This window comes from Syngnathus acus, chromosome 10 (genome assembly GCF_901709675.1).
Source record: "Syngnathus acus chromosome 10, fSynAcu1.2, whole genome shotgun sequence".
Classification (NCBI taxonomy): domain Eukaryota; kingdom Metazoa; phylum Chordata; class Actinopteri; order Syngnathiformes; family Syngnathidae; genus Syngnathus; species Syngnathus acus.
Window position 1 is genome coordinate 8,933,459 of NC_051095.1, and position 13,261 is coordinate 8,946,719.

General features: G+C 40.4%; 1 protein-coding gene across 1 annotated transcript in view; it reads right to left on the bottom strand.

Annotated features, from left to right (window-relative positions):
- The window catches only part of LOC119129374 (protocadherin Fat 4), an 80,999-nt gene that overhangs the window by 17,986 nt on the left and 49,752 nt on the right, over nucleotides 1-13,261 (bottom strand). The window contains exons 7-8 of the mRNA XM_037262564.1: nucleotides 2,879-3,059; nucleotides 479-729 (exon numbers count right to left, since the gene is read on the bottom strand). Of these exons, the coding sequence (XP_037118459.1) occupies nucleotides 479-729; nucleotides 2,879-3,059 (432 nt within the window). The remainder of the gene's footprint in view (nucleotides 1-478; nucleotides 730-2,878; nucleotides 3,060-13,261) is intronic.

The window sequence follows — 13,261 nt, forward strand, 5'->3', positions numbered from 1 at the left end:
GAGTTGCAGTCTTTGCCTTCAGCATGAACTCTTGGCATTATTATTTGCACACTTCTGTATTACTGCACTGTTGGACACTTTATAATTCTTAGTAGCTCACTTTACTTTGTACATTTGTCTACATACATCCATACATTTTCCGCTTAACTTGTTCAGGGAGCAATTACTAAGTCTTATAGTTTTAGAAAATACACAACTGTATTTTAGCTTTTGCCCAATTAAAAGCAGTTTCCTTGTAAATATTGACTTTTTTTTTCTTGAAAAAAAATATTTTATTCCTTAAATTCTGTTTTGTTTTTCTTCGAAAAATCTTATGAATTTCTACTAACATTTCAACTTGAAAAAACAAGCATATTTGTGAATTTTATGGCATTCACGGTTTCATATTTCAGTTATACATGTTTAACTGGCATTAAGATTATGAGGGGATCCTTGGAAATGTTGTTTCTGGATTTCAAAAGAGTGTCTAAATGTTTACCTGCTGCTGTGGAGGCAGGGATGTGGGTGACATAAGGGTGGTGATGGAAGCGCGGTGGGTTGTCGTTGATGTCGGACACTGTCACGGACACGGTGGCTGAGCTGGACAGGCCTTGCGGCAACCCTCCATCTGTCGCCATCACTAGCAGCTGGTAATTGGCTCGCTCCTCTCGGTCCAGCAGGGAGCTGGTGATAATCTGTCCGGTTGCTGGGTTGATGGAGAACTGTCCGTGGCCTCCAGTTAAACTGTAGCTGTTTGGGGAGAAAAGGAGGAATTTGAGGAGGAATTTACATTGAACAAAAACTAAGGAATGAAAGCAGAATGAAAATGATGTCTAAAATACAAAATTTGAAATTATTAAATACTTCTCACATAATTCTCACACAATCCTCTACATTATAAAAGATTTCTCTCACTTAGTGTCATGTGTTTCAGTTGCATGCCGCCCAAAATAAATTTTCAAATTAACAAACATGCTCTGAGGTCTGTGAGGTATTTTATTGTTTTATAAAAACAGGTGTTTTTGACTAAATAAATATACATTAATGAACCCATGAAAAAATAATGAATAAAAATGCAAAATTACACAGCAAAATGATTTCTGAATTAATTTAATGTCTTGAACAAATACATTAGACAAGTTTATTTACATATTTTAATAAATTATTAAATTAAGAATTGATTAATGTAAATACAAATCATTAAAAAACTTAAAACGCACCTACAAATTAAAACAAATGAATAAATGAATAGATAAAGTAAATTACATAGTTGAATCAAATTTAATTTGAATATCTTCCCAAATATATGACCTGTTTATTTACCTCTATATTACCTTTTTCTAAGAAGGAAAACATGAATTTATTCAAATTTTTTAATGTAAATGGAAACATTTTTGCTCAATTAATGAATTATGTTCCATTCAAAGTAATTAAGATGTATTAAATCTGTTTCACACAATAAGGGATGAGTGTGTGCGTGTGCAAGAGCTGTATGCACATACTACGTTTGAGTCTATTTGATCCTGCCAAAGTACGGTCTATAGAGGTCACTGAAGTACAATTACATACAGTAGATATATATTTTAAAAAAAAAATCAAATTATTAAATTGTAATTGTTCTACTTCAGCATCAGTTTTTAAAAATCATATTAGCAAACTGATTTCATTTGAAGGCGGCTCGGTGGCGCACTGGGTAGCACGTCCGCCTCACAGTTAGGAGGGTGCGGGTTCGATTCCACCTCCGGCCCTCCCTGTGTGGAGTTTGCATGTTCTCCCCGGGCCCGCGTGGGTTTTCTCCGGGCACTCCGGTTTCCTCCCACATCCCAAAAACATGCTTGGTAGGCCGATTGAAGACTCCAAATTGTCCCTAGGTGTGAGTGCGAGTGCAAATGGTTGTTTGTCTCTGTGTGCCCTGCGATCGGCTGGCAACCGGTTCAGGGTGTCCCCTGCCTACTGCCCGTTGACGGCTGGGATAGGCTCCAGCACTCCCGCGACCCCCGTGGGGACTAAGCGGTTCAGAAAATGGATGGATGGATGGATGGATTTCATTTGACATTCAATTTGCTTTATTGATATTTTTGCTTTGCCTCTTCCCTTGACTGCAGCAAGTAAAACTCGCTCCCCTCTATTTAATATGCACTCATGGCCTTTAATAAAATACAATATAAACATCGAAACCCATAAAAGAACCATTAAAGTATAACGTATGACTGAATAGGACAAGGTAAAACCACATGCATCTTATTTTCATACAAACTCATCAGCAAGTCAAGGCTGCAAATTGTTCTGTCTCAAACCCAGACCGGACCCAGACACAAATATAAACCGGTGTATAAACGTACATGACGTCGCATACTCTGAAATGTTTCTTCTGAAAGCACCCCCCACCCTCCTGCCCAAAAACTTTACAAGAAAGTATGAAGGCAACACGGAAGCTCAGCGGACCTTTAAAAGTCCCTAACCTTAACTCCATCTTAATGGACTTTGAGAATTCCATCTAATAACTGACTGGTCTCTATTAAAGGCCCCTGGAACCCCCTGATGGGTACACCTCATACTGTCATAGACAATTAACATCCTCATTACAATGTTTTGGGAAACAGGAGCACACTGTGGTACCCCCCAGCGCGTACCCAATATGATTCGCCGAGAGAAAGGAAGGGACAGACTTGAGTCAACGTCCGGCTTGAGAGTCGGGGGGGGGCGACAATCCCTTTATGGGGGCAAAGATTTACTGTAGAAAAACAAAATCCGTAAGAAGGATTTGGGGGTGACTAAAACTGGCGTTGGCATTTTAGACGAATGAAACTTGGGCTTTTGATTTGGCTAGCAACCAGTCCAGTGATGATATCTCACAGCATATTAATGTAGTTGAGAATCCATAGTTTGGAAGATGTACCTTATGACACCATTGAGGCCCGTATCTGCGTCAGAACTGTTCACCAGCAACACGTCGGTTCCAGTGGGGGCATCTTCCGTGATGGTAGTGTGGAAGGTAGACGCAGAGAAAATTGGTACGTTGTCATTGACGTCGTCCACCAGAACAGTCACTGTCCCCGTTCCGCTCAGCAAAGGAGAACCTGAGAATGCAGGAAGCGAAAGCCATTAGTTTTGGACTAGCACAAAAAAAAAAAATCTTCCAACTTGAAATCAGATCGTTCAGATGTCTTTCACAGGGTCTCTTATGTGAGGGTGCGTTGCACGGACCGTCATCTGTGGAATTTGAGTCGGGAGAAAGACTATTTTAGGCGAAAAAAACAACAACGTGGGTGACGAAAGCGGTGCCCGTCGGGTCCTGAGAGGACGAATTTTAAATGAAAAGCAGATGAAAATCAACTTTTAAAAAAACAGTAACAACTTTGGGATTCCGGCGTCTGCATTGCTTGAACTTTCTAATCCTCCCTGAAATGGAACACTTGGTAGATCTGTTTCAAACTACGCTCCACCCAGTCTCCCTCATTTTTTGACATTTCTGCATAATAGTCATTTTGATGTTACTTTGAAATAACAAATCATTTGTACCAGTAGCAGTTTGCGGTTGAGTTACTGTCCCCGGGTACTTTTTATGGCAAAAAAGTAAATTGGAATTTCAGTATGCTCAGTATATTACGATTACCTGACAACTGGCAGTGAGATACCAGAAAATGGATCATAAAACTAAGCAAACTATCAATGGTTAGGTTAGACTGAGAGTTCAAACGCAACACAAAGGCTAAAAAGCCAATTAAAGTAATCAAACGCAACATTATTGGGCATTACTGGGCTTTGCTTTACTCAAAACATCACTACACTGCTGGGCTTGATTTAATAAACAGATATTCATCCTTAAATCTACCTGGCTTTCCTGCTCAGAACATGAGTGGTAATTAGAATATACCAAGCTGAGTCCCAGAGGGGAAAATACGAGGTAACAGTAAACATTTTGATCCGCTTCCCCAAAAAGGCCCTGAAACCAGAGAAGACATCTTTTATTGACTTGTTACCAAATAATGAGTCATGTCCCTCGCTGTTCCACTTTAGGATCTCCGTTTCCTACTAAATATGGACTATGTTGACTTTTAGGTGATGGCTTGTTGCCACCTTTACAAATATTTAGAAGAATACGGAAACGCGTGTAATTCCAAAATTATTGCCCGTTTATACAGGGAAGTCCGCTGACAAATGAGGTTCAAAAAATGTTTGGTATGGTCAATATGCTTGTCTTGTGACTTACATTCAGTTTTTCATGTGGTTGCCTGGCAACGGATTAGGGCTGATCCTCTTTAATTGATCCCAGTGTCTGTATCACTTTAGTGCTGATACTGGCAGCCAAAGTGTGTTTGGCAGTCAGGCTGTTGTTGATCAAAGATGAGCTGCTTAGTGCTCACAAGAGCTCAGAGACTAACAGGACAACGGCAATCTCCAAAAAAAGACGATTCCTTGCTTATCTCAATTTATGGGGTGCAATACAATTCAAGAAAAGAAGTGGAACAATTTGATTCGGTTTGATTCAGTGGCATTACGATTCGATTTACGATGAGGTGATGCTGTTAAATGTTTGTTTCTCGTTTTTTTTAGTTATTTTAATAATTTTGGTAATTTTTAGTCAGTTTTGTTTTATTTCGGAAAATAATTGCAATGGTCTCTGCCAAGGCTAACAGAGATCCCAATAAATGAAAAGTTATATCCCCTGTCATGTCGTGAAAAAGTATTTAATTGTGGTCTGTCACTATATGCCCCACTGTACGGCAAGAAGTTGTATGGCCCAGAATTGGATCAGCTTGTATAAAAAATGCATGGATGAATATTAAATCCACAAGCCTCCAAATAACTTCGATAGCATTGTTTCCCTATATAGATCGGAAACACACACACACACAATGCTTTTGACTCCCCCGGGCGCAGGATGTGATGTCACTACCTGTTTACCGTCTGGGGAGAACACAGCCAACCTACTTCACCAAGCACTTGCGCCACCTTTGACCTGCAAATGCCTCGTCCACTGCAAGCACGGGGACGTCGCTGAGGCTAATCCTCCGTAAGCACAGCGTACACTCGCCCCCACCGAAAAACGCACTCACACACTCCCCTAGCGGCCCTGACCCCGTGCCGACCCCGACGTTGTCGACAGGCGCGGGGATCAGACGGGAAGCGTTTCTCACATCTCTCTCGGCCGTATCGCTTCTCTTCGCTCGGCCAAAGCCTCGAGACGTGCCGTCTTAGCCCTTCGGAGCCCTCCAATATCACCTAACCCCTGGCAGCTGTCTCCGCCGGGCGTGCTCGCCAACATACGAATAGTTCACATCGATCCTGTTACATGGCGTGGGCCGACAGAATTAGCCGTCTCTGAACCGGATATCTTGGCACGTATGCGAACGCGTGTTAATGGACGTTATGATTGTTATGCTCAAGGTGAGACGATCTAAACATGCTTGATAAATCAACATCAACACGGCAGCCGCAGGATAGATCCAATTTCGATTCTTCAATTACTCCCTATGATCAAGCGTGTTGCAGTACATGGGTGGGCAGACTTCGACGCCCACATTTGAGTTTTAAAAACAGATGGACCACATCATTGTTAGATTAGGTTAATAAAATATGTAAATGTATCTAATCATCCATTTTCTGTATTGCTTATCGCCAGTCTATCCCAGCTGACTTTGGTTGAGAGATGGGGTACGGGGCACACAAAGACAAACAGTCCTTGACACATTCAGTGTTATGTGAACCTAACATGCATGTTTTTTGGAGTGTGAGAGGTAACATGCAACAAATATGAGGTGCTATGTTGTATGATATAATATTTCTACCCATCAACATTTAACATGATCAATGCAGCCTTTTTTTCTGAATAAAATCTGTGAATGAAAAATATTTTTCAACTATCTCATTCAACATTGACAGATTCATTTGTTGCAAATAAAATATTAACATATTAGTATTTCATTATATATATATATTTTTTCTCATAGACGGTTATATCAATCAACTAGAATCCAACCATTTATAGCCACTCACGAATATGTGGATTACATAAATTAGATCTCATCTTCTTAATTGAAGATAAAGATTAGGGGATGAATCTTGGCTTGTCACACCGATTATGAGGAAGACAAATATCAACGCGCTAAGTCGGATAGGTCATGTTTTTGTTTCCCAGTTTGAGGAGTCCCAAATGCAAAAAAATATTAGGTTCAAAGTCACTGTTCTGCTAGATGTTTTTTCTCACAATAATTTAAACTTTCTCTGCTTTTTGGTCAGAAACCGTTAAAAGAACCTGTCAAATATTGCTCATTACTAAATGGAAAAAAATTGAAATAAACGTTCAATCTTTCTTTTGTTGGTTTGAGTGCATGTCATAAATTAAGGCAACAACTCTAGAGGGCAATGCTGTGTGTACTATAATAACAAACAAAGAATGGTAGTTTGTGGCACGTGAGCCATACTTTGCCTATACCTATTCTAGTAATTGAAACAATCCTGGGATGATTTTGAAAACTGCAATCACGTCACATCCAGTCTTTGTTGGAATCTGCTGTCCTTGATCGTTAAGACTGAAGTCCAGGCAGGTGCCAGCTCGGCGGCCCGAGTCCGGCATCGGGCAAATGACATCATTTTTTTTGTCACGGAAAGAGAGCTGTTGGAAATTTCACAGCAGGAATGCCAGCTGTCTCGGTGGTTACAAAACTATTTTTCCGTCTGCAATTCCCACCACCCCAAGCCCTTTGTTCTTCTTCTTTGAGCAGTAGTTGTGTTATCGACACTTTAATGTGGCGTCAGTTCTGTCGCCAAGCCAAATCACATTCCCAAGCAATGCAACTGGATTCCAAACACAAAGCTGGTCATATTGTCATTTTTATCACCAATTACATTGATTCGAATCATCTGTTTGAAAGAACGCAATGACTGACTTCTTTGGGGTTAACACTTTGTTTTAGGCACAAGGCAGACAAATAAAGGTTGAAGGAAGAAGCATGGTTCGGGTTAAAACAGTTCTTTTTGTTGCGGTCTTGCAATTACACTCTCGACTCGCTGTTTGAAAATGAAAAATTGCGGTTGCAAGCGCCTGACAACAAACAGAAGAGTTTGGATTCATGTCTGGAAACAGAGATCCAACGTTTGCTCATGTTGCAAATTCCTTTTTTATTTATTTTTTATTTAAATCCTTCCCTCCTCCCCTAATTTCTTGGACACTCACTAACTACTGACATCATCATCAGCGTATCAAATGGCCTCTGAATTGAATCCTTGTTTAAAAGAATGTCAGATAAAATATCATAGGATTATATGCAATATGCCCAGAAATGCATGACAAACTCAAATGTTTGCATTCCCATCATCGTTCCACTAATTTGTAGATTGCCCATCAGACAAGTGATAAATTCATTAACACAATGTTGATCCAAAAAGATAATCTTATTTCAGTGGGGTTAGTCTGGCAGTCATTGCACAAACCACCATGATTTGACGCTCCTTTTTTTTCCCCATCAATCAGCCTAAGTTTGAATGGAAGACAATTGGATTTCCACTTGTTGCAGACATATTTTTCAACCCAAACATTTAATTCAGGTCTTATTTTAATAAAAGGTCTACATTAACCATCAGTTGCTTCCGATTCCAACAGATATCCTTGAGTAGATTTACCAACAGTACTGTAACTTAGTTCTAAATGCAACCAGTACAAAAATTGAAAGAAGTGTTTTGGTCATTTGGCCACCAAAAATATTTTTGAATTTACAATACAAACATTTTTTGCCGTCCATTCAGACACATTTCCAGTCAATTTTTGAACCTTGTCGAAGAAATGCATGCACATATATATATGTATATTATTCAACTTCAGGGGCAAACATGTCCAAACTCAGATGTCTGCTTGATATTTCAAAATAATCCAGAACCAATTTGGCTGTTTCTTTAACTTCTTGTGGTCTGTTAATTGCTGAACCATATCGGAGCACCTTCATATGGAGAAACCTGGAGCAACTCCAAACACTCGGTGTCTAAAATAACAAGCTTTCAGGGCTATGAGACTAAATGAGACCATGTGACCATCTGTTGCTTCCTCTTCCACTCTAAAGACCCCCCCCCCCCCCCCCCCCCACACACACACACTCTTGTGTAAGCCTCTCAGCTCAAAAAGCATTGTCTTGTATAAACATATGGCAGGCTCTAAGCACCTTATTAGTTTATTAGTGTCCATTGCCACTGGACAAATCACATTAATCACCAAGAAGGTGCCATGGCCATACTTTGTGGTCAGGAGGGGGTATAAATAGATGTGTTAATGGTGATTAAGTGATCTGTTTTCCTATGCTGTAGCTGCTGTTACAGAGCATGCTGATATATGACATTGATTCAGAAGAAATGGAGGTTCCCACCTCCTGGGAAAGCTTGTGAGTTGCCCTGAGTTGGCCAGCCTAAGCTGTGTTAAGACTGAAGTTTGGGTGTCTCTCCTGGCACAAGAGATAATCCGTGCCTTCAATATGTGTCCGAGTGATGTTTTGAGGGGAAAAAAGTTAAGCCGAGATGCACACAGAAAAACTGAGATGGTCAAACAACCGTATTCATTAAATGGGGAACAGGCTGATGGATGCGTGTGTAAATTTTGGGATGGCCCATCTGTGGATTGAAGTTTAAGGCTAAACGTTTAATTACGTTTTATGGACTGCGGCTCGATTGTGCTCTTAAGGGCTGGTGTAAATAAATGACTCGGTAGAAGAAAATTGGCCGCAGACAAGGCAAAATTGACATTTTTCTGCTTCTGAGAACCTGTTGCCTTGCGACAAAGCTTCTTTTAATGTGACCCTGTCCACAGCCACCCCCGGTGAATAGCCTCAGCTGGGTTCAGGCTGAGAGGTGTCCCCAGTGCCAAACACCACAAACGGAGTAAGCGCGTGCTTTCTCACAAGCTCAGCAACAAAGAAAAAAATAGGGATGACAGATTATACTTCTCAACAATCCGAAATTAGACCTCTAATTTGATTAATGATTATAATAATGATTAATTGTCATTTAGTGGTTTGGATGCTAACAAGGAAAGGGTATCAAAATCCAAAGATTTTAAGACTTGCGGTAAAGCTCAATAAAACGATTACACTTTTATGTTCTTACGACAAAGACAACGTTATTTGCAGGGTGGTAGACTCTCAAGAAATTCCCCTTTTAGCATTTTAATGTACAGTGGCACCACAAGATCGCATACACTGGTGCCAAACGGCTCAAAATATCCATTACCATACGAATAAACATTTCTTGTAATTTTTGGATTACTATCAAAAGTCATTCATTTGTGGATAAGAGTAAGTACTAGCTGGGACAAAATTAGCATAGCAAAAACGTGAGGTGCTGGCCGGCAGAGAAAACATCGTAAAAGATGCACCTAGCCAAGGCTGATGCACACAAACCACCTTTTAAACCTTTTATTTTGTACACTGCCCAAAGCTATTTCCATAAAACCAACATACCGAAGAGCAACCACAGAGAATATCTGTTTAGAAAAGGCTTGCAAACATGCCTATGAGCACTGGTTAGTTTGTGCTATTGTAACTGTTAGCAAGAGAGAGTAATTGTGACAGACATTAAATGATATAAAAACAAATGAAATAAAATAGAAATAGGTTCCATGACCCCGCTAATGCCAATTAAGTTGTTGTTGGATGGGTTCGAGTGCCTTGTGAAATCTCTAATTAGACATTATTAATTATAATCAGGGCATTATTGTAGCCTATTCAATTAGCCTAATAATGAGCAACGAGACAATTAACGCCTGTGGACTCATTGCTAGCTAATGAGTTCTGCTTAGTTTTGTTTTCTTATTCCTATTTATCAAAATAAAAATTAAAAAAAGTCTTAAATTCACACTGTTTCTTTTCAACACATCTTCCTTCACCCGAGAAAGATGCCCAAATATTTCAGCCACCACTGAAAAAAAAGCAATACGTATATACAAAGACTGAGAATATAAAAACATGGGCTTTCTGTGTGACCATATTCACCATAATTGGCATGGGTTTAAAGATTTACTCTAGCTTCTCTTTAATAAATGTGCCCGAATGCGGTCAGGGCATGTCAGAGTGCCCTGAAGACATTCTCACCACCACACACAGATTCTGGCAAAAACCCTCTCAAGGAGCCCAAAACATCATTTAACTCCTTTCCATAGGTTTTTATGGCTTTTACTTAGCCCTTGTAGTCCATTTATGCTGTAATGTTTTGTTGCAGCAGGATCCAGGTAGTAGATCATTAATTTTCCGGTATTTTTGCATTTTGCCTGCAGATGATAGCAGATCTTGGCAATAAAGTGGAGTCGTTTACGCAGGAATGCTCCAAAAAGCTTTTCCCATAAACAAAGGCAGTGAAATGTTCCACTTGTGATGTCTCTACAATCCAGTGGTTCTCAAACTGAGGTCCAGCGAACTTCAGGGGTCCGCGTGTTACAGCTGCGGGACTCCGCAAAATGAATTGCAGTAAATTATTATGTGTGTATCACTTGAAAAGGGTCCCAGGGACCCAAAAAGATTGGAAACCCCTGATTAGAGGACTGTTTTTCAAGAGTCCGATTGAAGGCCACCATTCATTTGCTTCTTGATGAAATGTTTGGTTCTTGTACAGAGAGCCTAAAAAATGGCTGCATCAGTGGTATCGGTAGATGTTGCAGCAACTGTGTGTGATTCCACATCGCAACATGGTTTCCCATAATCAGACAATTCAATGGTGAGAGAAGTGTGTGTCAACTGTTAAAATTTCACACACATTTTCCGAATACCGTTACGGACAGGCGGCGGCTGGGTTTTCATGCAATTGCACCTCTGATACCACTTTCAAAGTTATAATATTCCTGTGACGTAGAACTAGAGGGTGAAAAAATGCTGCCTTCACTGAGGGCTGAGACCTGGCCCTGTGAGAATGAATTTAAAATCTGATTGGGTGAAGAAAATTCCTATTACAAATATAGTTGAAGTCATATTGGCCAGCATTATCGCTCCTGAAAGCCCTCGGCGAATCAGATTGACATGGCAACACACATTCGCTGTAATCATAAGGCAGAAAGTTTCTGTGATGACCTCAGGTGATGTGGAGAAAATGCAGGAACGTACTGAAAGAGATTCTATATAGCAACTCTGGCCTGAAGCTTCTGATCGTAGTTTCGGCTCTGATATTTGTCTAGCAGGCTTGTTTGTCTTTTCGCGGCATGTCTCTGGGCGAAGATCTGGCACCATGGGGGAAGATAAAGGCAGCCTTTGAAATGTCAAATGTGGTCAGGAACGAGCCGCGCAAGACTGCAGACGCAGAGACGCACGTCTGCAGCATCCACCTTTTCAGCCTGTCGTGCCAAATTGTGCCTGGGAGAAACATTCGCCTCCGCCGACTCGGGGCCCAGGCCTCAAAAATGTGAGAAAAACACTGCTGGATAATTTAGACTGTGCTCTTGATTATGGGTTTTTTTGATATTTTGATATTCTAACCCAAATCCTTTCTCTCTCTCTGTTGCTCTTGCTGCCTCTCACCAACATTGTACTGAAAATGTCTTGTCAAAATATTTTGGAAGCGCTGTCAAGTCCTCTAAATATGGACTCCATGTGAACAGTGCAAAAAAGGCCATCCAGCACTAAATTAGTATGTTCACTCGCCGGGCAGCTCTGTCCATGTGGCACAAACTTCTAAACACAATTTTCAAGCGAGCAAACCCCTATATATAACATGAAGAAACCATCAGGGCGCAGACTGTGTAATAAGAAAAAAATCGATGGAAACGTGTAGAAACAATATTAATTATGGATCGATCAGAGGTGGCCATGTCCTGCCTGTTCTCCAGTTCTTACCACTGCAGCACACCTGATTCGATAAATCAGATTATCAACAAATTCTGTAGAGCAGGGGTGCCCAATACGTCGATCGCCATGCCACTATTGGTCGATCTTTTTATTATTATTATATATTTTTTTATTTTTTATTTTTATTTATTTATTTTTTCTCCGCACTTGACGCGTGTACAAACAACGGCGCTAACAACACAACACAAACACGCTAGCTCACGAGTTCCCTCCAATTGTCAGAACCCTGTTTTTTCTCTTAAACTTAAGAAAGGGTATAAAAATGAGTGGGGCAGCTGGCCATAGTAAGAAGTATCACTTTCATAGGGAATGGGAGTAGCACTTTTTTTTCTCGATGACATATATATATATATATATATATATAATTATTATTTTTTTTAGTGGGTAGATCTTTGTGACTTGGTCATTTCAAAAGTAGCTCGCGAGCTGAAAAGGTTTGGGCACCCCTGCTGTAGAGGCTTGATAATAACCCTGATCATTTGAATCGGGTGTGTGAAGGAGGGGAACATTTAAAACAGGCAAGACAGCGGCTCTGCAGGAACCTGACTTGCCTGAGATCGACAAATGTATAATACGGCCCTCATGACACCCATGACAGCTTGCATGGGAAGACCTACCATTTTAATATGCAAAAGCAAGATTAAGTCAAAGCCAAAAGAGTTGGCATTCAGAAATTTTTATGAGTGACACAAGTTTGGTGAAATAGTCAACATTGGCGCGGGAAATATTTGTGTTAGGTGGTGACGTGTCGGCTGTGAAAGTTTTTAAGGTTTTCATGATGGCAACAATTGGACCGTGGAACACATTTTTTTCCATTTCCCTCTTCGACTGATATCTTCTATTCATGTGCCGTCACCATTTTGGAGCATCAAATGGAGAAAATGAATGTGATAAAACGGTTTTATAAACTGAAAGACATGATTAAAAACAGCCATTTCAAAGAGTAAAAACAACATATCTTTTGTTGTTTTCAATTTATGGCGTCGTAGTAAGGTCATTCAAATTTAGACCCCAGCAACTGTCAATCAACAGCCATAGCAAAGACTTTGATCAAAAGCCAAACACTGAGGGCTCAACCTCCATTCCTTCATTCTACACTTCGGGAACCATTCAATGCAAATCGCCTCTGCATAGTCCAAAATGCAGCATATGTCTAGGAATGATACAGAACCACTCATAGATCATGACAACTTTGCCAGAGTGGCTTTCGGGGAGGGGGGGCCCAGACGTATACTTAGCCGGGACACCATGTGATTTGGCTGCAACAAGGCAACGCATATATTCATTTAACTGCACATTAACTGACCTCCGTGCAATAACAAGTTAAGCTTTTATCTGACTAAAACAAGCCCTACCGCTGTATCCAAATAAACCCGAGATGCTATTCAGTCAAAGCCGCTCAATGGATTTCTAGGGACCAGATCGTAAAAAACACCCGCTAGTTTGCAAGCTAAAAACTCTCCAAT